At 37.5% G+C, this 26,745-nt stretch overlaps 7 protein-coding genes across 8 annotated transcripts in view; 4 read left to right on the plus strand and 3 right to left on the minus strand.

Moving 5' to 3' along the window:
- LOC115246055 (palmitoyltransferase ZDHHC23) overlaps nt 1–1,494 on the plus strand; it is a 2,500-nt gene extending 1,006 nt beyond the window's left edge. The window contains exons 2-4 of the mRNA XM_029824642.1: nt 1–255; nt 354–530; nt 898–1,494. Of these exons, the coding sequence (XP_029680502.1) occupies nt 1–255; nt 354–530; nt 898–1,087 (622 nt within the window). The 3' untranslated portion in view covers nt 1,088–1,494. The remainder of the gene's footprint in view (nt 256–353; nt 531–897) is intronic.
- On the minus strand, nt 1,290–5,039 carry LOC115246054 (trichohyalin). The gene is made up of 5 exons (XM_029824641.1): nt 4,636–5,039; nt 4,205–4,391; nt 3,298–4,067; nt 2,681–2,879; nt 1,290–2,407 (listed from the first exon to the last, which is right to left on the minus strand). The coding sequence occupies exons 1-5, from the start codon at nt 4,839–4,841 to the stop codon at nt 1,763–1,765; spliced, it is 2,007 nt and encodes a 668-aa protein (XP_029680501.1). The 5' UTR covers nt 4,842–5,039; the 3' UTR covers nt 1,290–1,762.
- A 398-nt stretch (nt 5,040–5,437) lies between these two features.
- On the plus strand, nt 5,438–11,106 carry LOC115246016 (PR domain zinc finger protein 10-like). Of its 2 annotated transcripts, XM_029824578.1 has the most exons (13): nt 5,438–5,538; nt 5,721–5,934; nt 6,007–6,397; nt 6,476–6,817; nt 6,938–7,267; nt 7,336–7,530; nt 7,613–7,758; nt 7,864–8,128; nt 8,216–8,480; nt 8,574–8,715; nt 8,795–8,983; nt 9,069–9,260; nt 9,346–11,106. In XM_029824578.1, the coding sequence occupies exons 2-13, from the start codon at nt 5,770–5,772 to the stop codon at nt 9,622–9,624; spliced, it is 2,901 nt and encodes a 966-aa protein (XP_029680438.1). In that variant the 5' UTR covers nt 5,438–5,538; nt 5,721–5,769; the 3' UTR covers nt 9,625–11,106. The 2 variants fall into 2 exon arrangements, with proteins under 2 accessions (XP_029680438.1, XP_029680437.1); XM_029824577.1 differs by having other exon boundaries at nt 7,613–8,128.
- LOC115246017 (potassium channel subfamily K member 13-like) lies at nt 10,949–14,535 on the minus strand. Its single transcript, XM_029824579.1, has 5 exons — nt 14,252–14,535; nt 13,694–13,886; nt 12,986–13,060; nt 12,350–12,758; nt 10,949–12,121 (listed from the first exon to the last, which is right to left on the minus strand). The coding sequence occupies exons 1-5, from the start codon at nt 14,378–14,380 to the stop codon at nt 11,641–11,643; spliced, it is 1,287 nt and encodes a 428-aa protein (XP_029680439.1). The 5' UTR covers nt 14,381–14,535; the 3' UTR covers nt 10,949–11,640.
- A 653-nt stretch (nt 14,536–15,188) lies between these two features.
- Nucleotides 15,189–20,190, minus strand: LOC115246040 (coiled-coil domain-containing protein 85C). Its single transcript, XM_029824625.1, has 4 exons — nt 17,851–20,190; nt 16,368–16,740; nt 15,746–16,014; nt 15,189–15,490 (listed from the first exon to the last, which is right to left on the minus strand). Exons 1-4 carry the CDS (start codon nt 18,718–18,720, stop codon nt 15,446–15,448), a joined length of 1,557 nt encoding a protein of 518 aa, XP_029680485.1. The 5' UTR covers nt 18,721–20,190; the 3' UTR covers nt 15,189–15,445.
- On the plus strand, nt 20,109–20,887 carry LOC115246046 (the record flags this gene model as incomplete). Its single annotated transcript, XM_029824631.1, is given in 2 exon segments — nt 20,109–20,369; nt 20,371–20,887. Coding segments are annotated over 2 exon segments (456 nt in total), but the record flags the coding sequence as incomplete, so codon positions are not given.
- A 1,881-nt stretch (nt 20,888–22,768) lies between these two features.
- Nucleotides 22,769–26,745, plus strand: part of LOC115246037 (oxidative stress-induced growth inhibitor 2-like) — a 16,842-nt gene continuing 12,865 nt past the window's right edge. Inside the window, exon 1 of the mRNA XM_029824616.1 lies at nt 22,769–23,213. The gene's annotated coding sequence lies outside the window, so the exon portion shown is untranslated. The remainder of the gene's footprint in view (nt 23,214–26,745) is intronic.

A 26,745-nucleotide genomic window follows, 5' to 3' on the forward strand; every position in this document is an offset into this window, starting at 1 on the left:
GCCGCTACTGGAGATCCTGCCCGAGGAAAATCTCTTGTTCATGGTGTGCGTGGTCGGTGGCATATGGTGCGGCTACAGAGCCAAACTAAACGCGGACTATGCGGCGCAGGAAGGCGCCGTCACCGTGCAGGGCCTGGAGCTGGGTGAGGGCAGCGGTGAGCTCTGCGCTACATGCAGAAGAAGAGCACCGCCCAAAGCCCATCACTGCCGCTTGTGCCAGACCTGTATACTTAATAGGGAATATCATTGTAAATGGTATAATATATCTTCTCTATTTTTTAACTATTTTGAATTATATAATTAGTCTCTTAGAATTTTGTATATCAGCTATCTCGACTTTTTGTATTTTTCAGGTTGGATTGCTGTATAGGTTCCAACAATTTAAGATGGTACTTAGGTTGTTTATTCTTTTCTGCGATAGCTTTCATCTATGGTTCCAATTTGACTATGACCAGTGTTTGTCATCCATTTATACTCATCGGAACCATACTTCTACCAGATGACTGCAGTGATGTATATCATCAATTAGAGTATGTATTACTTTACTGACTATATATTTTAATACACATTGATAATGTCAAACATGCGACTCTTGAAATTGTTTCATGACAAAATTTTATGTAAACATTTATATCACAAATACAAGAAATGCAATCGAGTATTACTGATACCAAGGTTTGCTGAAGTAAGCTGGAAAGATACAAAGGCTCTATAAAGTTTAATAATCATAAGATAATGATAATTGTCGAGTCTGCAAGAATCAGTATCATAAATATTGTAATATCTCTTATTTTTTTGCTTTTTGATATATAAAAGTTTGACAGATAACTTGTCGCACAATTGTTCCCTCGTGCTGCCCGAGTCGGTCGATATGTAATAATGTGTATATTGTTTTAGCATCGCCCTTTGCTTCGTCTCTGCACTCTACAGCCTCCTTGTTGGCCTAGTGCTCTTTTGTTATCTCGTGTATCATCTATGGCTGCTTTCTCTCGGCACAACGTCGAATGAACGACGATTAGATGCGGGAAGTCAGTACGATCATGGAATTTTAAAGAATGTATCTCGATTATTTTGCTGCAAAACTTAAAGATATTTGTAAGTCAGGTAACTTTTTGAATATATTTTGCACAGTGTATGTATTATATTCTATACAAAAGATGTAATGAAATCAAGTTCAACAAACTAGAGAAAAATAAGGCTAAAAAATCTGTCATGGCGCTAAGTCATTCGTCGATGTTGATACATTCATGTAAAATAGAGGATCGGAATACAGTCATTCATATCGGTTCAATCGCACAATTCATCTATTTATTAATATATTCTAATATTTACATCTTTGCAACAATTCATAACTGATGCGAAGTACAATATGTATATTCCTGTTGTATATGTAAGATCATTTCTGACATATCATGAAGCACCAATTCTCATGAGACTCATCATTATTCTTAATGTATGAATGCGCATATGTATATTTATTGTAACTGTGATAAAGTGGCCATTGTATGAATAATATAATGAATTATACTAATCGATTATGATCCAAAAGAAAAATTAAAGAAAAATTATGATAAAAAGGAAAGATCTAAATACAAATGTATAGAGTAATGATTTACGAGTAATAATTTACATTTTATTCTGTGTATAAAATGCTTTATCTTAGGTGTATTTAAGAATAAGACTATTCTCTATACCTCATTCAGATATGAGGCCAACGATTGTCTTACAGTATTAAAAATCTATATTATCTTTAAATTCATTGCTAGTCTTCTAATATTACACCTCTTTGTCTGGGGTCGAAGTCTGGAACAACTTCTTGCACTATTTCTCGCCATGTGTTTTTTATTCGTTCACTTTCCAGGATATCTGGCACTATTTTTGGATATCTTTTCCACATGTTGAAGTATCTTGTTTTCAATTTTTCTTTGTAATGTTCTAAAGCTAAACGTTCAGTCCTCAATCGCTCAGCTTTATATTCCACAGTTTTTATCTTCCACAATTTGAAACATTTGTTTTGTAATTTCATGTCGGAGAAGTCTTTAGCCACTTGCTTTTTTTGTCTCTCCTCTCTCGCCATTTCCTTCCACTTTTGTAACATGTACCACAATAAATTTCTGTTGTACAGTGATATAGCTAACTCTGTTTTAATTTGACTTTGACGTTCTGTTTCTATTTTCCATCTCACGAATGCTTTTTGCAGTAAGCACCGTTTGTAGTGGTCCTCAGCTTTGTTTATATAATTATTCTTCATTTCAATGAGTGCAATGAATGGTTCCATTATGTATCGTCGCAGCAAATGCTTGCGATAAAATTCTTCTGCCATGACATTCAGTTTCCTATATCTTTCCATTTCGCACGTTCGTTGTTGTTCTCGTTCCTCGCGCATTCTTTTTGCTTCACGCAAAGCCTGAGGACAAAATCTTATATAATTAAATGCGGGTATATTTCTAAAATGTATAAGCGGTATAAGCGAAAACAAAAAGTACTTTATAAAGTATAAAATATATAAAGTATTGTATCAGTATGTAGTTTATTATTATACAATATAACATTTACTAAAAACGCGTATCCCTCACGAGAGATATAATTTTGTCTGCAAGGTGAAAATTGTGTGAGAGTTAAGTGTATACGATATACCTACTATATACTTAATATAGTTTGACCTCTCATATTATCTGACCTCTTGTTGCGATCTTTTCCTCTCTTGCTCCTCCTCTCTCCTGGCGGCTTCTACTTTCCTCCTCTCGTCCTCTAGTTTCTTCTGCCGTGCTTCTTCACGCAATTTTATTCTGTTCTTCCTCGCTTCCGCCCGCGCCTCCATCCTCACTAGAAATCTAGGTGGACTTGGCACCCGTACCGGCGGAGTTAAAGACTTGTCTCTGTTAATTAAAGGGAAACGTGTAAAGAAATGTCAAAGTATGTTTGTGTAACTTGCATCGATTTAATTTACTGTGATGTAAAAGATTAGATTCGAACGTACATCTTTTTGAGATATCTTTAAGATTATATTTCACAAGCCATTGTAATCAGATAGTAATCAACGGATCCACTTTAATATTGTAACAGTAGCTTATAATATCCGTATCTTTATACTTCAAGATAAAGAAACATTGTATATTTTACATAAAATGCAAAGTTAATTAAAAAAGATGCAATTTAAGACTCAGGAATTTTATAATTGATTGTGCAATTATATCTTTTTAAGATAAAAAAAAAAACAAAGCTTCCTCTATGAGGAAGCAATTTATAGACATTTCTTAAATTGTGTCTTTATGAAATTTATAATTATAGGACTACCTGTAGCCTGCTTGTCTCATTAATTGTATCAAAGTTCTCCTAGTTTGCTGACCACAATGCGTCAGGGTCTCCTTAGCTGCATTCATTGTCTCTTCACCAGCTTTCATTATTTCCTCTTGCATCTGTTTCAGCTTCAGTTCTTCGATGATCTTGCTCTGCTCAGCCAATCTCATTCTCTGCTTGTGGATAATCTCTTTCTGAGCGTTCAGTCGATTCTGTGCCGGCGATTCGATGACGAATGGCTTAGCAGGAGTTTTCTTCCTAACTTTGGCGTCCCTCGTATTCGGAAGAAATTTCTTGGACTCTGTTTTCTGGAACTTCGTCATTTCCTTTTGCGTTTCCGTGATAGTATCAATGAATACCTCGATCTTACGGACATCGGAATTTTCCGCCGCGTGTTCTCGTCGAGTCTTCGCCTTCTCTACATGCATCCTCCATACGCGGATGCATGATTTTAGATTTCTTCGGGATGCGATGCTCTGAATATTGATCTTGATCTCGCGAAGACGTCGTTTATTCCGCGCATTCTCACGAAGAGCCTCGAAGCATGATCTCAAAACATTTAATCGATGCTCCTCATAGTTTGATTTATCCCTTATAGTCACCTTGATGTTACCGAAAGATACTCCTTCAATCTTGTTTAAACTCGAACATTGCTTGGCATCTTTCGATTCAATGGAGGCAACTTCCGCGAATGCCTGTTTGATTTTCTTTTCGACCATCACTTTCTGCTCGGCCGTTTTGCTTCTCCTTTTATTAATAAGGACCCGCTGAAAATTGTTTCACGCGTTTATTAATATATATTTTTAACTTGAATAATTAAGCATATTTAAGATAAAACTCGATGAACAAATAAAATTATGATTCGTCTTTATTATATAAAATGCTTAATTTATCAACTCTTTACCTCGGCTCTACTAGATGTTCTCCAAAAGTTTTCGTCATTTGAGCTAGCTATAGTTTTTCTGCTGCATGGTCCGCAAAATTTAGGACGAGACTTTTGCAAATTTTGCTCAAATTTGTGTAATTCCCTTTCTATAAAAGCCTGTTCTTTCTTCAGTTTTAATTCCTTCATTTCTTCCTCGGTTAATAATCTACAACGAGCATATTAATATTCGTTTGATTTATTTAGATAACTTTATTATTATTTGCATCAATTAATTATGTGATTATATATATACATAATTTTATTTATCTATGATAACAAAGTTGAATAAGCATGATAAAATAATAAAAAAATTAGAAATTATATTTGTAAATTATATAATATTATATAATAAATTATATAATAAATTATATAATAATTAAATGGGAAAGAGCACACACACACACACATACTTTCGGGCCTCTGCTAGTATAGAAGACTTTGTTTGAAAACTGGTGAAATTTTCGCGAAATATTCGATGCCTTGCATCCATAATTAGATTTGGATCCGGAAAAGCTTTCTTCTCGTCTTCTACCATTCGACGTTTCTCGGATGACTTGAAAATCGTCACTTTCATCATCTCGTCCATAATCTTATTCACTTCGTCAAATTGCACCATGTTTGTCAAATGATCTTGAAATGATCTTTACTATTAATATAATAATTATCGTGCATATTTACATCGATCAATTCATATCGTGAACTGTGCTAGCGTCTTGTTTATGCGTATCTGCTTCTGTTGTTAAGGTAAGTTTCAGTTCCCCAACCCTAAATGTGAATGTCCCAACCCCCATTCATGAGTTTGACGAAGACAAGAATAGAAGTGAGAGTTGGGGGAGAATAAAACGCTACTAATATTAGTCTGCACAATGCATTATTATTTTTGTCGCAAAAAATAAAATAATTCGAATTATTTTTTTAAATTAACAATATGCTTAAACATTATATTATGCAGTATGTTGTAACTTTGAGTTTTAGCATAAAAATGTTAAATTTCATAACTTTAAATTAAAAAAATAATATATAAGCAAGTTTATATAAGTAATATTAACTTTTTAGTTATTCAATATTTGCAATTGCAATCATAATATAATGCATAAATATATGTACAACTTACATATTTGTAAGATAATTATACAATCTGGAAAACAGTTTCCAATTTATAATTTTGAAATTTCCCGCTGTTTCAACGGTAGTCAATCGTGATTCGAGATTGACATCGTCGATTGTTGACGGCCAGTGCTAGTGCTGCTGCAGCAGCAGGTGCATCACGGAGTGAGAGGTGCATCGACTTTGAAACCTGTATATTGAGGCTGGTAAGTCTTCCCGAAGACTTTAAATCAATGGAAACGCGTTGCACGAACACCTGTTTCTCGCGTGATGATTTCGTCCCCTCCTCACGTTAATTTCGAAACATCGAGAATTGCGTGTGGCAGTTGACGCAGTTTGGTCTCCTAGTCTGTCAATCTCTTATATGTCAAATGTCATTTTAATATAGGCACAGGCGACAAAATATCAGACTTCTCTGGTGCGATACAAGACGTAAAATGGATCCAAGGGGCCCTCCTGAGGGGGCCCCTGCCGAGTCTTTCGAGATATCCAGCATCGACAAGGGGGCTGACACCTCGGTGAATTGGCCTATTGATCACGCTTTCGCTTCATCCTTGTGTGAACAATCGAAAAAATTGAATAACAGACTTTTGTTTTTGACGGTGAGTAATCTTTGACGACGAGTGACAATGTCAATGTGATACTGTTCCTACAATATATCACTTTGTTACCAGGTGGAATATGTGGAGGATCAATCCCGTCTATTTCCCACATACGAACAGATTTCTCTCTCTCCAAGGGCAGCCTCACCTCTGTCCGAGTTCGAGCATCGCGTTAGTCCGCTTGATCCAAACATGAGTTCTGCCGCTAGGTATTCTCCCACACCAGTCCAACTACCTTCTTCTCCTTTCCACAACTCTGTTGTTGTGCTTCAAGGTCCATCCTCTCCCTTGATATCCCAGCCTGAACCAAATATAAGAACGAGCATCAATTATGTGACTCAACTGACCCATCCAATCGATGCTCAAGTTGTACCTCAAACAGACGCTACCACAGACTTTGTTGGCAATGGGAACGAAGAGGGATTGGTGTCGAGTGTTAGCAGCGAATTGATATTAATGCAAGGTAAGAAATAATCTATTTATAAAATAAAATAGTTGTACATACTTTCATGGTTATTGGATTATTGTATAATACTTGCAGAAAGTACATCTGAGTTGGAATCTTCAGCAACTCCTTTAATGCTAACAGGAATACCGGGTGCAGACTTCACTCTGACTAGAGATTTCTTAGTCATGCAAGATGATCAAATAAATGTTATCAACACGTTTAAAAATCAAAATATGGAGATAGAAAACAGTCATGTTGCTTTACCATCTGTAATAGAAGATGCAAACAAAGAAAATAACAATCTTATTATGCCAGAGTGTGATAAAGAAATTCAACAAATTACTAGAAACATATCACCCAACGAAAAGAAGAAACCAGTTGAGAAGAAAGATGTAAGAAGATCAAAACGGCATATAACAGATAAAAAAAATTTGTGTAGGTATAGAAATTATTTAAGATTATTCTAATTACACATATATGCTTGTATTAATAGATATTTTTGATTTTTTAATTTCTTTATATAATTTTTTATTTATTGGATATCCATTTTTATAGGGTGCGACGAGTATGACAATAATTGCACCAAAGACGACAGTTGTAATTTAAACGATGTGTGCACAATCGCAGATCAACCAGTACCATCGCGTGCTGTAGCAACACTGCCAGGATCATATCTTTCATTAAACAAATTATCTACTTCACAAGCTACAGCGGATGGTGTAACCTATGGAGTCTTTGCAAAACGTAATATTCGAAGGCGCACGCAATTTGGACCTATAGAAGGTGTATTGTGCTCTTACGACGGCTCGCCCTTTAAAAATGCTTTACCACTACTCTACGAAACTGAGAGTGGTGAATTGCTGCAAGTAGATGTTTCGAACGAAAGTAAGTAATGATCTATCGCGTCTGTTGATAAGATAATGAATTTTTGAATTCTTATTGTATTTTTTCAGATACTTCAAACTGGATGCGGTTTGTGCGGCCTGCCCTAACGTATAAGGAGCAAAATTTAATCATTTGTCAGCAGAAGGACGGAATAATATTTTTGACTAATAGAAACATTTCGCCGAAAGAAGAATTAAAGGCAGGCCCTAGTACAGACTATGCAAGTCGCAGAAATTTGCCAATACTTAAACCAGATGAAAAAGGTATACAAGATTGTGAATATAGGAATATTATATAGATTAGATTACTCTGAAATATTAATCAATGCAATTTTTTTTTTTACAGAGGTTACTAACCAAATTTCCATATGGCCGCGTTTGGATGGCAGTTCTTGTAACAATCGACGTGTAAAAATGTTTCGCGGCAGAAATATGAAAGAAAAGGAAAATTCACGGCAGAACAACAAGTGTAACAAGGAATGGAAATGTTCTGTGTGTAATCTGATTTTTAGAAAACCGTCTTTGCTTAACTTACACACAGTCGTTCATTCTTCCAATGATATCAAAATTGAGAATCAAATGACCACGTGTCCACAGTGTGGACTGGAATTCCAGAAGCAAAGTGAGTTGGTGAATCACGTATCTCAACATGGACGATCGGCACTACCCAAAACGAAGAGATTAACTCCTCTAAGTACATACAAGTGTTCAATGTGTTATAAACGTTTTGCTACAAAGATACGATTACAACAGCACTGCTTGGCGCATGGTGCTGAGGACCAAAAGCCACTGCCATGCAGTATCTGCTTGAAACGATTTATGAATAACTCTGCATTGTCTGGTCATCTGAAAACGCATAAAGGTAATAAGTCTATTACCTCTAATCTAAATAATAAGTCAATTAATGGGGATTTAATAAGAATTATATTATAACAATTCGGATTTGCAGAAAATAAGCAGGTCTTTGAGTGTCCAATGTGCAGGCAGCTTTTTCGCCAAGGTACAATGCTGAAGGATCATGTTGAGACGCATAGAAATCAAGACGGTATATTTAGCTGCCCCCACTGCCAGCGAACATTTATCAAGTATTCAGTTATTCGCAAACACATTCGGGCACATCATTGCGAAAGAAAACACAAATGTCAGCATTGTGCAAAACGTTTTCCGACGGTTGACAAATTGCGAATGCATTTGCTGAAACATTCTGATCATAGGTTTGTCATTTTGACAACACTTCCATAATTCTTTTCATTACATCAATTACATTAATAGTATTAATAAAAATCTGATTATTTTTATTTGCACAGGGAATTCCATTGTGCCAACTGTGGTAAGCGGTTCAAAAGAAAAGACAAATTGAAGGAGCATATGACTAAAATACATCACTCTCAAACAGTTAATGGAGAACAAATGACACAGAGCAACCAGGCAAAGAAATTTGTGCCAAAGGTATGTCGAAGTAAAAATGTGATAATGTGTGTGTATTTTTCTTCATTATTTATTTGTTATATATATTTTTGGTTGACAGGTAAATCCGAACGATTACAATCGCTTCATTTATAAATGCCATCAATGCCTAGTGGGTTTTAAACGAAGGGGAATGCTGGTAAATCACCTAGCGAAACGGCATCCTGACGTCGCACCGGAATCCGTGCCAGAATTGAACTTACCTATTCTACGGCAAACCAGAGACTATTACTGCCAGTATTGCGACAAGGTTTAATCACGCAATAAATTCGTATTTCCGCATGTAAAAATAAAATTATCATATTTTCATAAATATTGTATATTTTTCTTTCAAGGTTTACAAAAGTAGCAGTAAACGTAAAGCACACATTATGAAGAATCATCCGGGTGCGGCCTTGCCACCTAGTAATCGACAAAAGGAATCGGAATTCTCTGGACTGCCGAATCCGAGTTTTAGCCAAACAGTGGGCAGTGTCACAACTAGTCCTCAAGGTTGCCAGTGGTGTCACAAACAATACGCCAGCAAGGTAAGTTTCTTCTCTTGTATGAGATTGTATATTTGTTAACTGATAAAATCGGGAAAAAGTTAGAATGTATAAATTATAATTCAAGGCAAAACTCTTGCAACATCAACGCAAGAAACATGCTCATTTAATGGAGCCGGCGGATCAAATACCGCGATCGCGGAACCGGCCACCGCAAAATCAAAATCAACCACCCGCGTTAAACGATAACAACTTTGTAATATCCGATTACATACAAGGATGCGATGTAAACGGAGATTTTCTCAAACAAAAAATAATCAAAATCACGAACGACGTTGATCTGATAGGCAATGGTGGTCTGGAGATGGTCGGCCAGCAGTTTGTGCGTATGCGGGACATACGTTGAGGAGAAGTGTAGCATCCTCAATACGGAGGATGAGCGTCGCCAATTTAACGAGATATGAATCTCGCGATCTTTGTATGCAGCCGAGGCAGGCTGTTTTTTTTGCTGCCGTTACCAAATCGGGATCGATACTGCCCGATGATGAAGCGGTAAGGCATGTCGCCCGAAAAGATTTTGGGCTTTGTCGGCGTCGGTGCGAAACACTCGGCGCTGTTTTGTTGGTTGTACGTTGATCGGTTGACATTAACGACAGTTACCGATGATAAATAGCAGATTTGTTGGAAAGAGCACGCAGTTTTAAGAATACCGAACCTCTCGGAAAAAAACTGCCTAAAAACGTCGACTGGAAACCAGTGAGGCTCGAGTGTACTTGCAACGGAGAACATTGTAGTCTCACACAATTGTTGAGAGATTTCTTCTTGAAATATTAAGAATATCATAAAGAAAAAAAGAGAAAAAAAGGTAGAACATGTCCTGGTACTATCGACACATTCTTTACACTAGGCCTGGTAGTTTTACTTTTAAAATCTTATACCAAGCTTATAAAATCTGATGTCATTCGAGTGTGAATTAGATGGACCAAATTTAAGCGTCAAGTTTAAGAAAACGATATTTAAGCCCGGCTTAAATTTGGCAGCGGACGAGACCACTGCGTCTTAGATCAGCGTGATTTCTTCCGTACAATAGTGATTGTATGGACGAATAATATTAAAAATCATTGTTCGTAACGTATTTGGCTTCATTAATGGCGAGCGATTGTCTGTAGATTACGTGAAAACTTGCAAATCTCTGCAAGAAATCGTCCATTTCACTTTTACTCTTTCTCTCTCTCGTAATTCCAAGATTTCGTCGTAAATGCTTACGTCCACGTTCTCATTTTAGAATAATGTACAAGTAAAATACGCGCCTTTAGATCCTCTTCACCGGAACATACTATTTTCACGTAATCATTTCGTAATCGCCAATTTCATCCACATATGAATCTAGCGTCACAACTGAGAGCCTGTTTGAGAATGGCCGGCTCGAGATGTCTGGTTTAAATCAATACACGGTACTGTAGTTACGTAGCCAAAGGAACCTTCGTCCTCGTAATTTTACGAGCAACAGAAGTAACGTACGTGTATTTTAAGCTGTGTATACCTGGCCACGCGTTACGCACCGTAAGCACACCACAGGTATTTACAACGATTGTTCAAGATTGTGTATTCCGCAACGTCTAAGTTCGGATAATTGTGTCTTTTCATACATCCTGTGGTAAACCTATCTGGTTGATGTATGTCGTAAATAAAACCCGCACGAACAATTTTCACACTCGGAAAAATTTATCGATGAGAAACGACGACGTTGAATTTATTTTACACGATGTATACACACGACATACATTATCGCAATTACAAGGAGACAGAAGATTGCATGTTTGTCGATGTCGTTGAGTACATGGAGGACTGTACTATAAACATGACTTAAATAAAGTTATTCGAACGATACAACGAATACATCATTTATTACGATTACGTCGAACATCTATGAGCTCTGCGACACCGTAAAACACAGATTGGATGTAAAGAAATTATTGGAACAAATATTCAGAATATCAAAAAAATACCAAAATTAATTTATATAATAATTTTGAGGCATTAGCAAATCATATCTTGATATCGACAAATTTCTTATAAGAAATCTTTTTTTAATATTTTTAATTTAATTTAATATTGAAGCTTTATATAAAGTTACTAGTTATTTTTAATTATGCTATATTTTGCTATAATCGGTACACTATCATTGCTCTCAAAATTATCAATTGCCAAACATATTGTGAAAAATACATTCGATACAGGTATGCGCTATCATATATATGTCTGTACAGGATGTCTTATATAGATTGGATATAGACCGATACTATCATTCCTTGTCAAAACATAAGCTTTAAGAAGAAATACGATAGTATCAGTCTGTACCTTACATAAGACACCTTGTATATATATTCTTTTAGCCATTACTTTTTTGCCATGATTATACCTATCTATTTATCGTACTTTTACTTTCAAATTTTTCACTGGCGATCGCGAGTGGACCCACCGCACCAGGTTTCAGCATCTGATTCGGCATAGCGGCGAGCGATCCGGCGCCGCCTCTCTGCTTTTGCGCGGCGTCGTAAAGTTGTTTTTGCATAACAGCTAGGGAGACTTTATTGGCGGACAGGAAATCCTTCATGGAGATCAGTTCGCCGGACATCCTGCGAGGCGTCTCCGAATTATCCTCTGCCCTGATTGAATCCCTGCCAACGAATCTTGTCGTCGGCCTCCTCTTTGAATAGTATATGGTCGATATTGAAGATTGTCGCCTTGGCAGATACGGTGCCGCCACGTCCCGATTACCATACTGCAGCTTGTGTATCACATAATTCAGGCCCTGCTTTATCACGATCGACGTGACGTTCAACAGAGAGTATATGCAGCAACATCCCACCACTAGGAAGATGAAGTTCGCAAATCTGTACCTGCGTAAACGCGCGTAAAAAGGAATAAAACCTGTTTACACACTTTGAACTTTATTCGCAAAAATCTTTTTATTTTTAAGAACTTGCAATTTTCAAGAATTATTAATATCTTTAAATTTTCATAAGGAAAAAATCTATTTAACATTTGTGTAAAATTTCAACTGCGCGCCGCAATAAATTCATGCAAATTTGATCTCACTAATTCGACGAGAAATTTTCACAACGTACCAATGTACGTGAGGATAGTTCGGTTTTTGCGTGCTAACGAAGTCGCCGAATCCGATAGTGGTGAAGCTGATGAAAGCAAAGTACAACGCGTCAAAGTAATCCCAGTCCTCCAGCGATGCATAGAGCGCGGCAGCGCAACAGGCAATGATACAGGAAACCGCGGACAAGTAGAGCATGACCCCATATACGCTTGGTTTCCATTGATCCAGATCCACGTGATCGTCGTCGTCGAGAATGTCCGGTAAAGACGATCTTTTTGGAGTGTTCGCCGTTGACTTAGAAACCCGTCGAGACGCTAATGTAGTCTTGCGAAGACGTCTCCTCAATCGACGTATATGGCAGCTGCGTAAAATCCACGCCAAGAAAGTGATGATTCTTTCCAGGAAAAGATTGAAGAACAGTATGCCACCTAAATTATTCATATTTAAATAAAGATTTACAAAATTTACATTTTTCGCACGATAGAGAATGTTTTAAAAAGTCTTATTTTAATGTTAAGAATAGAGTCTATCTGCCAGTTTTCCCACTTCATTAAGAGCAGAGACTATTTTTTTATTGATTATGATTTTTGTTGAATTTTTTTTTAATATTTGACGTTAAATAATTTTATTACTTGGTATATATTTGTAAAATTACCGGAACAACCGAAGAAACCATAAAGAACGACTGCCGCTTTGCCGGCCGTCGTCTGGGGCGCGGTGTTTCCGTATCCTGTAAAATTACTTAAGTGTCATCAGCTTCTTTTATTTCAGAAACTGCATTATATAGTGACATGTGTGGATATATATGTATAGAGAGATCGGAGCGACCAAGGGACAACCAGGCCTGTGGGGATAAATGCGAGACTAGGTCGCGAGATATTAGCATTCCGGAATTTACAGGAGTACATTCTCATGCATACGCCGGCCGACGACCTTTATCCCTTTATTTAACATCATTATCAAGAGTTTTACTGAAGAATGCGATCATCTCGACAATTTTTCTTTATCCTATATAAATACTTATATACATCGCAAAATCATCTTTACACTCGAAGAATTTAACTTTACTTTAATAAAAAAAAAAAAAAAATATTGTGCGGATTAATAATAATAATTCTAATATAAAAAAACTTTGCTTTTACAGATGTTAAGATCTAGAATGTAAAATTAAATCACTGAAATAGATCGTTCTCATTAAAAACGATCTTTTCATGCGACTTCTCAAGAACAGGGAACCAAAAGAATGCGAAGAACACACGCGACACGAATTCTACTGACCGCGATATCCCGGTCACGACGTGGATGCGGATGACTAGTGGATAGTATTCCAAACACGGTATATTGTGTATGTTACATTTCTTACCGATCGTAGAAACTATGGTGCCTACGAAATGAAAACTGCCAGGAAAGTCCCAGCGGCGTCTCTTGTTGATGATGCCGGTGGCGGAAGCGTTGCCGTAGGCGTACAACAACTCGTGTAGTCTCTGCAGGGCCAAGGGGCTGCCTCGCAGGTGGTGTCTTCGAAACGCGTGATATACCCGCCAAAATTCTGTCGCCTATGTCCCCCGTCCCCCGAAGATATTGGTAGAAAAATTAAAATAAACGGATGACTTATCGTAAATTTGACAATAAAAGTATATCTCCACACATTGATCACGTGTTACTAAAATACACACACAATTCATTGATTCGCGTCTGGTACGAATTAATATTAAATAAAGTCTCTGCTGTCTCTTTAAATCGCTAATTTATATAGGTATACTTTGCATACAAAAAAAGCTCGTTTTAACATCTTTTTATCTCAAAAATAAGAGATGCACATTTTTTCAACCTATAATTGTTCCTTATAAAAACTATTGCAACGAGCAAATAAGAATAATTTTCTGCGAAGATACACATGTATAACACGACAATTCTGTACCTGCCGTATCTCAAGATCACTCTCTAGCCTTTGGAAGAGAGCCGCGCCTGCGAGCATGTACGCTGCCAGGACAACAGCGAGGAGGATGATCCTGGCGTTGTCCTCCGCGATGCCTCCACACAAGCACATCACCGGCGACTCTCATCTTCCCGAGAGCCGGCGGCTGCTGCACGCGATCCCCACCGCCGTTCTTCATCCGAAGTGGGTGGCGCAAGCTCAGGGGACGAGAAGAATTTACGAATAAATACAAGAATGTGTGAGAGGAGCACAATCTGAGAGAACATCTCTTTAAAACGTACGTACATAGATAATGCATCTGAAGAAAAAAAATATTTGATATTATTAGATAATTCGATTTTCTCTTGTTAAATATCAGATATTAATACCATCATTTCTTTGACGAATTACGTAAAATTTGAATTCTCAAATGATTTTAAGTTTACGCGGTAAAGTATACTAACAATTAGCGGCAATAAAATTGATCGGAGCTAGATTGGAGAATATCCTAATTGCCTTGCATTGACGCGGCGGTATAGAGCGACATAGCGGAAAGTAGGGATGTGTATGTAGGGCAATCTCCACCGCCAGTACCATTGAGAGAGCAAATCCTTTGACGAGATAAAAATAGAAATATACAAACACTCGCTCTTGCGTATTCAACTTGCGTGAACTCTGTCAAGGGGATGTCTTTTCGTGAAAAGCATCTTTAAGCAAACGCGAGAGATAACTAGTTGGCGAATGCGAAAAAGACAGATGCTAAACTGACCTTACGCCTTATCGATATCTTCAAGTCTACCAATTCAAAAGTTACGCATAAACCAGATATTTCGAAAATACTGTAAACCTAATTCCAAACCAATTTCGCTCTCTATAATTAAAAGAGGAAAAGAAAAAGGGCAAGGGGGGATAATGGAGAGAGTGAATCGTAAACGTTGTATAATAAAAATATTTTGTTAACAGTCAATCTGAACAAGCTAACGACACGCTACGTTGGTATAAATATAATAGATACTATCGTATTCTCATACTGAGATAATTGTATACACACATACAAAAATCTACACATAAAATATTTGTAAAATATCCTTTACTAACTATAATACTAATGTTACGTCTCAGACGTGTGTTAGATCTTATCGCTTTGTATTAGTAATATTCGAAAGTTAACAGATAATCGTCTTGTCGGTAGGATTGTTAATGCCTTGCTTGCGGACCCTCCTCCAATTTCCGCCAGACAACCTGAAGAGCAAAGACGATTAATCATAAATATCGTAATACATCATATGGAAAGTATCACGCGGAAGATTCTTTCGGACAAATTCTAGGATATAAAAATCGTACAAAATATTTAGATTTTAAAGAAAAGAGAGATCTTCATTTTAATTCTCTTCATATTTTTTTTAAAAGATTCTTTTCTTCTGAAAATATAGAACTAAAGATTACGTCTTAAAAATTACGCGTTCATCAAAGAGTGGTCCCACGATATTTACTTACATTGCACATTTCTCTAACTAGCGCTTTCTCTCCATCATGACCTTCTTCTCTTTCCAGTTGTTCTCTGACTTCAAGAACCTGAAGAGCGCGCACTACGGCTTCCGGTCGGCTTCCTAAGCCGTGAGTATTGTCGTTCGGGCTCGCAGAACTGTCCCAAACTTCACCGGGTGGTACTTCCCAACCTTGCGCACGGGCTTGGAGAACACTCTTATCTTCCTCCAACTGCTTCACCCGTTGCTCTAAATTCTTTACGTATTGCATCGTTTGGTCTGCAAAAGATTCACAAAAGTTCGCAATCACTCCGGGATGCAAGAAAATCGTCGAATCATATCTTCCGCATACAGTATGTACAAAATATCATATTATTTGACGATTATAAGTACATTTAATATTCAAGTTTCACTTGCGTATAATGTATAATTATAATGTCAAATTAATATTATGATGCAAAACCAATTATTTTCTTTCTCTTAAAACATATATAATTTTGTAGAAATTATAATTGTGCAACAGAATTATTATGTTTTCTACTTGAGCGTAGACTTTCGCGTTAAAAAATGGTTTTCGCTTATTTGCGAGAGAGAGAAAGAGAGGTCAGTTATTTCTTTTTACTAGATTTTACCGTTAAATGTGGAAGTATGCCTTGGCCTCGGCAGCGCGGTCTCTTCGGCGTTTGTGCTCGAACTCGATCCATCGCCATCATCCCTTTGACCGCCACCGCGTTCTTCATCGAGATATAGGCACAACTCTTTGAGCTCCAGATTATCCTTAATCAACTCTTGCTGTTTGTTATCCAGCTGACGCAACTTGTTCTGGTAGGCCGAGACTTCTTGTCGCATAACGCTCACTGTGTATCGGCCGAACCTCTGCCACTCTCTCGCTAGCTTACGACCCTTTTGCCGATCGTCGTCTAAAAAGCAACACAGATCTCGCAGCTCCTGATTATCGTCGTTCAGTCTTTGGTTGGCCTCCTTGAGCGCCCGCAGCTCGTTCAACTGGAAAGTAGATAGCATTATCAAGCCACGCTCGCTTTATATTCTTTACAGTCAGGATTTTCGATAAATCCGAAAATCCTGAAATTTTATATTTTCACGAACAATGTGTGAGTAAAAAAATAGATTTATATAAATTCAAACATATATAAGAATTCTGTTGCACTGTTGGGAATAAAGATTGACTTTAAATTGCATAAAAATCTATAGATAAAGTCTAATCATAAATTTTGAACTATTTGAATACAATTAACAAGTTCTCTATATTTAGTTCTATATATTTTTTGATTTTTTTATATATCTATATATATGTATTTTTTTGATCACATAATACTAATACACCTTTTAATTCAGCCGAATATCTTTTGTATTATTAGTCGATGTGTTTGTTGCGAGAGAAATAACGGAGTCATTGATCTCATGCGGATGACGTATTCACGCTGCGGTACGCACCGATTGTGTCGAAAAAAGTCTTTCATTACGTGTGTATGAGCAACGCGTGACCAATTTCGATTACGCAGTTTCGATAAAACCAGCATTTTACCGGCTAAAGAAAACCGATTGTCCCCACGATTATTTGCGGCTTATCTCACATACGCGTGACTGCTATAAATTATGACAGTCGTTTCAATCTGCATGACCTACAAGAGCCTCTCAAAAACTTCCATGTGACGCGCTAAAGATTTCAAGGTCAGCGAACCACATTTCGCATCCGGAAAATATAACAAAATGTTACAGTATATCGTGATTTTATTGACATAATGATCTGTGATAGCACGATACCATAAAAAAGTAGAAAAGATGTACTTGCATAACCAGTTATCTATAAAGTTAATAGAACTGAATTTATCTCATTCAATTTCCATTTATTACTAAATGGAAATCATTAAAAAATATTAATAGAAAAACGAGGTTCTGAAATAACAATAAAATAAATGAAATTAATAATTATTTAGTCTGCGTTATCTATTTCTATCAAATTATATTTTTACAATAGATTTTTTGACCAAATTAAATTGCACTTTCTTGTTTAACACGACTCATTAACTTTACGATTGTGATTTGACTAATTCAGTCATTTACGCTACCAGAAAATTTGGCAAAAGAACTCACCAAACTCTGTATCTGGCGATTCTGCTCGGCAGCAAGCCTAGCGATGTCACTCTCGGTCTTTCGTACGAACTTGAGCATCTCCACGGGACCGAGTCGCAGAAATTCGTCGTCGCTGATTCTCTGCCTAATCGGCGCACTCTGGCCACTGTTCACCGCGGGGTATTGACTACTAGGTGGCAAATACGAGCCTTGACCAAGCTTATTTTGTTGGAAATAGGTTGGAGGCTGCTGTTGCTGCTGGTTTTTAGACGTTGCCACCGATGCAGCAGCAATTAGTGCATTACTCGGTTGCGAATGATGATGATGATGCTCTATCCTCGGCGAGTACTTGCTCTGCGCATCTTTCGGCGCCTGCTGCTGTACTTGCTGTTGTGATTGCGTCAATTGTTGTGGTTGATGCTGCTGTTGCTGGTGTGGATGATGCTGCAAGGTCGACGATGGCGGCGGCAACGTGCGCGGTTGCGTGCTCTGATGATGGTTCAAGGCCGCGCCCGGACCTTGACTGTTGCCGGCCTGGGCCGAATTCGGCGCCGACGTAATTCCGTTGGCGAAGTGAAGATGATTCTTCAGGATGCCGCTGGTGGGCTGCGGCGGGGGTTGATAGCGCGGCGGCAGTTGGTCCACTGGCTTGATCACGTGCGAAGGATGATGCTGCTGCTGCTGGTGTTGCGGCTGTTGCTGCTGCTGCGGCTGGGACTTACTCTTATTGGACATCGCGGCTAATTTAGCTCCAGGCTGCGCCGTGTCCCATTTCAGAAAGTCCGTCGCAGTCTCTTCGCGCCGGTTCGACCCGCCAAAATCTGGGTCAGCGCGCGGTCTCTCACGAGCGACGGCGGGTCCGGTCCGCGCGACCGGCCCCGCGCGATACATACGTTGTTCCCTCCACGTCTTCCGGGCCTCGCCTTATCGCCGTAGGTGGCCCTACACGCGCGCTACTCGCTACTCTCGACGGCCGATTTTCTGGGCTCTTCTTCTTCTTCGTCTCTTTGGCCTTCTCTTTGCCTTCTTCTCGTCTTCTTTCGCGCGCTTCTTGTTCCAAGTGCACCTGCCAATAGCGCCTAACTGTTGCGTGTTTGCGACGCAACAGAGAATTCTCTCACGAAGGATTCTTTCAATCTTCCGTAATCCTAGTCTAGCGAGATCCGTTATGACTCAGTTATGTCCAGTTTCTCTTGGCGTCAGTTAGCAAACATTAGCTTTCTATCCGCAGTACAGACAGTCCCGTAATCCAGGAAAAGGCAGAGAAACAATTATCTCCCAAGTAACTTTATCCGATAATTAACTGGAGATGAAAAAAATTGACACTATTCGCTTTTGAGAAGTTACGGGATTACACCATCCGTATTCTACAAAAAATTGAATTAATTATGAGTCTTTCACCAATCATCTTAGAAAAATGTCATTAGGAAAGATTATATAAAATCACATTATCTCAGAGTTGAATTTATCGCACAAATTGAACAAAATTGTCACCCTGTCTTGGATATTTTATTCACTGTTTGTCAAATGATCGAACGATGATATATTTGATGTGAATACATTTACCCTATTTATTTTGAAAACTAGTAGTCACTTTTGAATCTATCGTTTTACGATATCGTACAATCCATACATGCGTCAGCGTCACTCGTCACAGTCGCACAATCACGGCCTTCACGTTCAACTTAAGCCTATGCTGCTTACAATCGACATACCAGTCTCTCGTACACTAATCCCCGGCGCAATGCCACGAGTAACACCGATTCCCCTCTATTACGTATCCCCTTCACGTCTCGCCGACTTCGATGCCCTTCGCTTCATTAGGTTCAGGCGCGAGGCACAGATTTTATATCAATTCTCTTTTCGTAACATTCACACGCTTTTCCTCTCTTTTCTTCTCTTCAGTATATTATAAATCTCCATAAAGCACAAATTACACCAATTCACATGTTTTCCGTTAAAAGAAATATCCTTCTTCTCAAAGAAAAGGCAAGCAATTAAATTAATTTTCGTCTAATAGCATCATACTCTTCTTCACCTCTGCTTCGATATATCGTCGATCGCAAGGAAATATGAGATTATATCAATTTCTCTTTATCAGCATTATCACATGTCACAAATATTTCGCCTTGGCTCGCGAAAAAAACAAACACGCCTCGTCTTGTCAATTGATTCGAACGTGCCACTCTAACTTCGAGAGACGCTAATTGTTGAATTCAAATTCACGTAGCTGTCATTCTGGCGGCGCCGAGAGTAGATGGCGGGAAGCCCGCTAACTCGCGACGTGTCCTCGACTTGTGGTCGTCGTCATCTCACCTGGCTTCCCGCCTGTGCTCCCCTACACCTCCAGATTCGTAATCTCTCAGAAAATGCGCATTCCGCATTGTCGGTCGTTCGCGCTGCCAACTATGCACCGCCCGAGCTTAAGTTTCAGATGTGCCTGGGGGCCCAGGCCCAGTCGTCGAGACGTTCTACGTCCTCCAAGAGAACCTTACCGGTCGCCACGAGACGACTGCCGCCACTCCACTCCGGACTGGTAATGCCGAGTGATGCTTTCGCTCGCTCGACGGCCGACGCGGGCCGGGTCCCCGTTTTTCTCGCCGCTGGGCCGCATTTCACGGGATGCCCAGTGCCGTATTCACTCGACTGGACCAACGTGAAACTCGTAGATGTATTCGTCGCCAGTGCACACAATGTCTCTTTTTGTTACGTCTAAAATTTAAATTAAGTTTTTAAATCTCTTTTCCTCCTCGTTTTTTCACTCTTAATGCTTATGTGTCAGATAATAGATATTTTTCTTTCTTCACTCCTAATCCTTTTGACTACGGCCGTAGTATAACAATCTTTCTAGTATCTGGTAATCCGTCAGTATCTGGAAATCACGTCAGAATTAGTCGTTAAATCTTGTTCAATATAAGATCCACGATTTTTGTCGCGAATTTATAAATATCGATTCTCTCATAAATTTACATGCGTTATTGAGCCAATGTTTCAACATTTATCACTAATCACGTGAGCCCCGATATGTGTAACTCACGTCAAAATCGGATACTAACAATATGGCGTTTCCTCGTAGAACATGAAGTGACTGTAGACGATACCAGGTCCGGTAAGACCCTGACGCGGGAACGTGCAACGATCTTCCGATTGGCTCGCTCGAGCAGCAAAGGGAAAGGGTTGAAACGAAAGTTCCCAAGTCGTGGGAGGTTGCGAGACCAGAGGTCGACATATAGGGCCCCGCGATTTAATAGCGACGTTGAAAAGGATCGATGCTGATAAATATACCACGTTACGTTATGTTAATACGAATTTGTATAATTGTATAACTTTTATTTCGAAAATACGAATTTTGAAGCATATAGATCACAGTTCATTCTCGCGCGTCTATTCTGTCGTTTATTTGAAATTTATATTATATGCTAAAGTTTCTTTTGATAAAATCTAATTCCGGGAGATTACGAGTGTTCCAGAATTGTAACAAATTTTTTTAATGGTTACTTATTCTTACGGGATTATTTGATGATGGATTTCCTAATTCTTTTTCCGCCAGAGTTTAACATGCGACCTCGGTATTTACAGCTAGTTCGTAGTAATTAATCGTAGAGTTTCCCATGAGACTTTCCGGTCGTCTGAGTTTACAGCGGAAAACACTGATCTCTCAACGAACGAGAGAACATTAGCATGCAAGTAGAAGCACGGTACACGTAATTTCCATCGATGCATTGTGTCGATGAAAAGAAAAGTCATTTCCTTCGCTGGTTAGCACCTGTAATCGCGCGCACAGAAAATGATTATTCAGTAATATATATATATACATATATATAACAGTGTAAATCGATAACTTATTTTTTTCACGTATTTTTTGCGATAAGAAGCTATTTGGAGTAAACGATTCGAGATGAAAATTACAAGAGCTTGCAAGTTTAAATTTTTCAGATCAATCTGTCTTATCAAAGCTTATATCTTTCCTTTGTAATTTTTTTTTTTTTAAGATATGTAAATAATTGGCGGCCGTCGATTTTGCAGACTGTACCGCGCGGCAGGTGTTACTTCTTTATACTTGTTCGCCAGAGGTGATCTTTGAAAATATTCTACCTGTACAGATACAATGGGGATGCACCTGCGTTCCAGTGCCGTCTGTGTGCGTTTTACGTTAGACACCGGATGAGCAATGAAGGGATCAGGTAAAATTTCAAAGCGTCCCTTTAAATCCGGTTTGTCGAGACATCGGAATGCCGGAAAACATTTCCATCTCAGGTCAGATACGAGACGTCTATCGTACTTCCATAAAAAAGCTTTCACATGCAAAGATACGTGCCGGACTTTTGATTAAAATGTCGTTGGATCGAGTGCATTGTCTTGAGAGAAACATGAAATCAAGATTTTTATACCTTGCTAAATAAGTTATGAAAATTCATATAAAGAAACTTAAAGGAATATATATAAAGACATTCGTATACGAAGATAAATTTGTACCTTATTCCAAGTATTTATGCACCAAGTTGATACATATATGTGTATGTGTGTGTGTTCACTCTTCATATATATATAATTGACTGAATATCAAAATGACATTAACTTCTTCAAAATAGGGGGAGATTTCACATACACCAAAAATAGAAAATTTTCCATGAGCGTGTAACCAATTTATCGGGAGACAATTCCAACTATTCTTAACAAGCGTAAAAAAACACTCGACCGAATTCACAAAAGACAATTCGAAGAATTTAGGTTTATTACTGTGCGGTGTAAATCGAACTCGCATGAACATGAAAGTTCTGTTTTACCCACGTTGTGGGTAAAACAGAACGGGGCTAAAAAGTATCAAATTCCACCGGTAGATGTAGCTGAGTGCGCGGAGACTGACCCGACCACCGATGACGTAGCGGCGCTTGCGGCTACATTCAAGCCGCATCGCCGCATCCAGTAGCACGTAATGTATACATCGGGGACGGGAAGCGCGTAATCCGCAGTGAAATAGAGGAAAATCGATGGCCGGGACGAGGTGTGTCGGCGACGACGGTCTCGAAATTTGAACCCTCTCGTTGCCCCGAGTACGGAAACAACGTTGGTCGTGTGATTTCGCGAGAAGATCCAGAGAGATTATACTTTGATCTCACACGGCCGAGTCGTCGCTGCCGCTACCGCGTGAAGTTAATCGCGACCACGCGCGTTCACCAGGTGGATATTATAACATTCGCCTCGCGAGTGATTGGCCGTCCTTTATCATCATGATACGCGAAAACATCCCTCAGTTTGGCAATCGCACCAAAAATGTTTGCGGCACGAATGTCCAACGGAACCCTCGCGCGACGTATCGGATCAGAGTCTGCAATCCGGATTAGACGCGATGATGCGACATGCTGGACTGCTGGACAGATCAGGTAATTCATCACAATGTTTTATGATAAATATTTTAATATCGTTAAATATGATATCGTTTTGGTAATCGATAGTGGTCAAATACGGTGATATAACTTGCGTAATTAATAATATATATTGATAACATATTATTATTAGAGCAAATAGTATAATTTATTAGCAGTGCAAATTAATATTAAGCGAATAAGAATTTAAAATTAACCCGATTTCTCTTGTTTTTGTAACGGTGAATCGATTCTCGTGTAATTCGATTCCACGAGAAATACAATACGATTTATCTCATCGCAATCCTAACAATATGTATTATGTAGATTATATTTTTAGTTTTTGCTATCTGATATTTATTTTGCAGATGAAAAATATGATAAAAACATTCTTATAATTTATATTTTAATATTATCTTAATATTATATCTTTATATATGTATATAGAGACATAATCAAATATCAAAGTCCATAATGCTATCAAATGTAAATATTTTCTTGCGCATTATTTCAAATTTGTTGTTTATTTCTCATTGCCTGAAATGCATCATGATCTTTTTTTATGATTTTACATATGCATGATTATGTTAATTAACAGACGTCAGAATGAGCACGCGATATAATTTTATCGCACACTATTTTAATTTAACAAGCAGTTTCGCGTAAAATTATTGGTATGTAGCTAAAAAATAAAAAATAACAGCAATTTCTGTTTATATTTGCTTATACGATATTTGCATATATAATACTTGTTTCATTAAAGTTTTATTACATACATAGTATCTTTCAGATCTAAAATGTGTTATTTGCAATAAATTAAAAATAAAAAGTGTCTGATGTTACATTAAGGGAAATTTAATTTAAGGATATCAGAAAAATGCGAATCAGAATACACATATATCTACTGGATAGTAATTGAATATTTTACTGCGCGCGCGTTTGAATATGTATGATATATATGCGTAGTTATGTTCTAATTTCGGAATATAGGCTCTTCCATGACGGTTTAGTGTTACATTACATCATTTTTCATAATATCTGGAAATAATTCATTGGTTACGACATGAGAACGACTTTGTCGCAAGCATTATTTATACATTATATGTAAAATGGTAATATTTTATATTTATTGCGTAGTTAGCACATAGTAAGTTACGTAAATAGACAAATATGTCACAAGAAAAAAAAACAGAGTTAATAAATTGATCAATTAAATTTAGCAACTAAATAATGGTTGCTAAAAATTATGCATGAAAAAAATATTTGTTTTTATTTTTTATTTATAGCTCATGTGAAATTAATACTTCTTTTTTTTCCAAGATATTTTCGCGAATATTGATTGTTAAATTTCTATGATAAGTGCTATCAATTTGTGTGATCGAATTAGTTCCATTAATTCGGCTAGATATATTATTTGTCCAAATTGTTTAGGTTTCTTGATCGACGTTTCTCGTTGTTTAGTGCTTAATAATCGATGTCAATACCATACATTGTATTTATCATATAGCGAGAATCATGATGGAATCGTAGTTGCAACTTTGTGATTCAAATGCTCGGTGATTAAAAAATGTGAAATCGAAACCTTGTTCTATATTAAACTGGATATTATTTATCATTACTTCAAAGTACATTTCCATTCGTATTATTAGTTACGAAAATATGCTCGTTGTAATCACAGTGATAATAATTATCTACTCTTTCTCTCTCTCCCTTTAGACATCTTTTTCTGATTCTACAATTTGGATAATTTTCTCGTTAAAGCTAAGAAGATATACATTGTGATAATTTGATAACCTTGCGATTGAATATACATGAAAACACGACGCGATGAAAATATCCCGACATTTGCCTGACTTACACCCGAAGAACCGAAACTCATTAAATTTTACTATAATCTTTCAGAAATTTATATTACTGATATCGTGCAAAACGATATTTTTTTTTTATCTTTCGATTTACAGTTTTTATCTTATCATATAAAAGTTCTGTTTTTATAAAATTAACGAATTTTATTTAAGTACGTTTATATTTTATATATTTTTTTCTGTTATAGAATATATAATTTTAATTCAATTTAAATTAATCGTAAAAGATTACTTTAAAAAGTAATTGTCAAAGTTTACTGTTGTGTGAGGTTTAAAGGCTTACGATATAAAGGAATATATTTGTTGGGAAAGAAACCGCGAAACCTTATCTTTCGTGTAAGATATCGTTTTTGCGTTCTAATGTTATGACATCAAGGAATCAGTATATTTTTCATATTATAAGTTCAAAAACTAGTTTTGATTTAATTTTCAAGATTGTAAATAGTTAACACAATCTCGTTTATGAATTATTTTTGATTAGATTGCTTTAATAGGATTTCAATTCACAAATTTAATTACAGAAAAATTCAATATTGGAAATTAAAGTTATAGCTGAAGCATAACTTTCCTTCTAGGTTACAGAAAAAATGGGGCGCTGTGTAAGGGTGATGCTATTTAACTTTTAACACCGTGTGTCCCGGCTATCTTTTTATCGATGTCGTATATGGATAGCTTGGATCGATAAGGAACGACCAATACATATAAATGTTATGTAGGAAAGATATTCTCGATATAACATTGTGTAACTTGAAAGAAATGCGATTGTCTCTGCAGAAATGCATCGCAATAAGTCCTTTTTCTGCCTTAAATCTCATCAAAATTGCTTGGTCGGCATCAATTAGAAATAATAATAACGAAAACCGCGGTCAAGATATTGAATACATTAACTTTCATATCTTAGTGATATCTCAATGAAAAGGAAAACGAATTTTGTTTTACTATGTAGTATGCATTAGTCACCCATTACTTCTGAATGACGTTTTATCATTAATAACTGTCAGACAAAAATTAACTGTGAAAGATAAAACATTTATTCTGTGTACATGTTTTTACTTACATAATTATTTACTTGTCAGTATATTTCGTTAAGCTTACAGAGAATATAATTAATATAAATTATTATATGTGTGATAATATTTATATTTTTATAACTGCAGAAGGGATGATCATCTCTTTCTCTTTGTCTCGTATCTCTATATTCTTCTAAGAAATCTCTTTGATTCTAGAATGCAGGAAACTAATTATAGGAAAGTTGTACGGCAAACGCATCGTACCATGACGGTCGTACCGAGAGAATTATTATCTCGCGGCTGAAACTACCTCGTGAAATCGCCATTCATCGCGCGGCCTTCGGATACGCGTCCGCTTCCGCGGAAAAAGCGATCGCGCGTGGTGTGCACGCTTTAGTACGACAGTAGGACGCCGACCGTCGCCGGGTAAGGAGTAACTTTGTTGTCGCGTTTCGTACTCCGGAAACCTTCGTCGATCGGCAAAGTTGTGCGTTCTTCCTTAATCGGCCACAGTGTCGACGAGACGCAGGAAAATCAGCGGATAGAACAAACAGAATTGGAACGCCCTTTTGGGAAGGAACAGGTGCGGTAATCATATGTATCTCTTTGCGAAGGTCCTTTTTTTTTTTTTTTTTTTTTTTTTTTTTTTTTTTTTTTGTGCGAGAGAGCAACCAA

The sequence above is a fragment of the Formica exsecta genome, unplaced genomic scaffold, assembly GCF_003651465.1.
Source record: "Formica exsecta isolate Colony F162 unplaced genomic scaffold, ASM365146v1 scaffold138, whole genome shotgun sequence".
NCBI classification, from domain to species: domain Eukaryota; kingdom Metazoa; phylum Arthropoda; class Insecta; order Hymenoptera; family Formicidae; genus Formica; species Formica exsecta.

What these genes read in the sequence shown, in the direction of transcription:
- LOC115246054 (XM_029824641.1), bottom strand. Translation starts at nt 4,841, where the DNA reads ATGGTGCAATTTGACGAAGTGAATAAGATTATGGACGAGATGATGAAA. An exon ending in ATGAGACAAGCAGGCTACAG is followed by an intron (nt 2,880 to 3,297) that starts GTAGTCCTATAA and finishes TTTAATTAACAG; the next exon opens with AGACAAGTCTTTAACTCCGC. An exon ending in GGAAAAGATCGCAACAAGAG is followed by an intron (nt 2,408 to 2,680) that starts GTCAGATAATAT and finishes TTTTGTCCTCAG; the next exon opens with GCTTTGCGTGAAGCAAAAAG.
- LOC115246016 (XM_029824577.1), top strand. Translation starts at nt 5,770, where the DNA reads ATGGATCCAAGGGGCCCTCCTGAGGGGGCCCCTGCCGAGTCTTTCGAG. An exon ending in AGTAGATGTTTCGAACGAAA is followed by an intron (nt 7,268 to 7,335) that starts GTAAGTAATGAT and finishes GTATTTTTTCAG; the next exon opens with ATACTTCAAACTGGATGCGG. An exon ending in ACTGCCAGTATTGCGACAAG is followed by an intron (nt 8,984 to 9,068) that starts GTTTAATCACGC and finishes TTTTCTTTCAAG; the next exon opens with GTTTACAAAAGTAGCAGTAA.
- LOC115246017 (XM_029824579.1), bottom strand. Translation starts at nt 14,380, where the DNA reads ATGTGCTTGTGTGGAGGCATCGCGGAGGACAACGCCAGGATCATCCTC. An exon ending in CACCATAGTTTCTACGATCG is followed by an intron (nt 13,061 to 13,693) that starts GTAAGAAATGTA and finishes GTAATTTTACAG; the next exon opens with GATACGGAAACACCGCGCCC. An exon ending in TGGTTTCTTCGGTTGTTCCG is followed by an intron (nt 12,759 to 12,985) that starts GTAATTTTACAA and finishes TGAATAATTTAG; the next exon opens with GTGGCATACTGTTCTTCAAT.
- LOC115246040 (XM_029824625.1), bottom strand. Translation starts at nt 18,720, where the DNA reads ATGTATCGCGCGGGGCCGGTCGCGCGGACCGGACCCGCCGTCGCTCGT. An exon ending in GCATACTTCCACATTTAACG is followed by an intron (nt 16,015 to 16,367) that starts GTAAAATCTAGT and finishes AATCTTTTGCAG; the next exon opens with ACCAAACGATGCAATACGTA. An exon ending in TAGTTAGAGAAATGTGCAAT is followed by an intron (nt 15,491 to 15,745) that starts GTAAGTAAATAT and finishes TTTGCTCTTCAG; the next exon opens with GTTGTCTGGCGGAAATTGGA.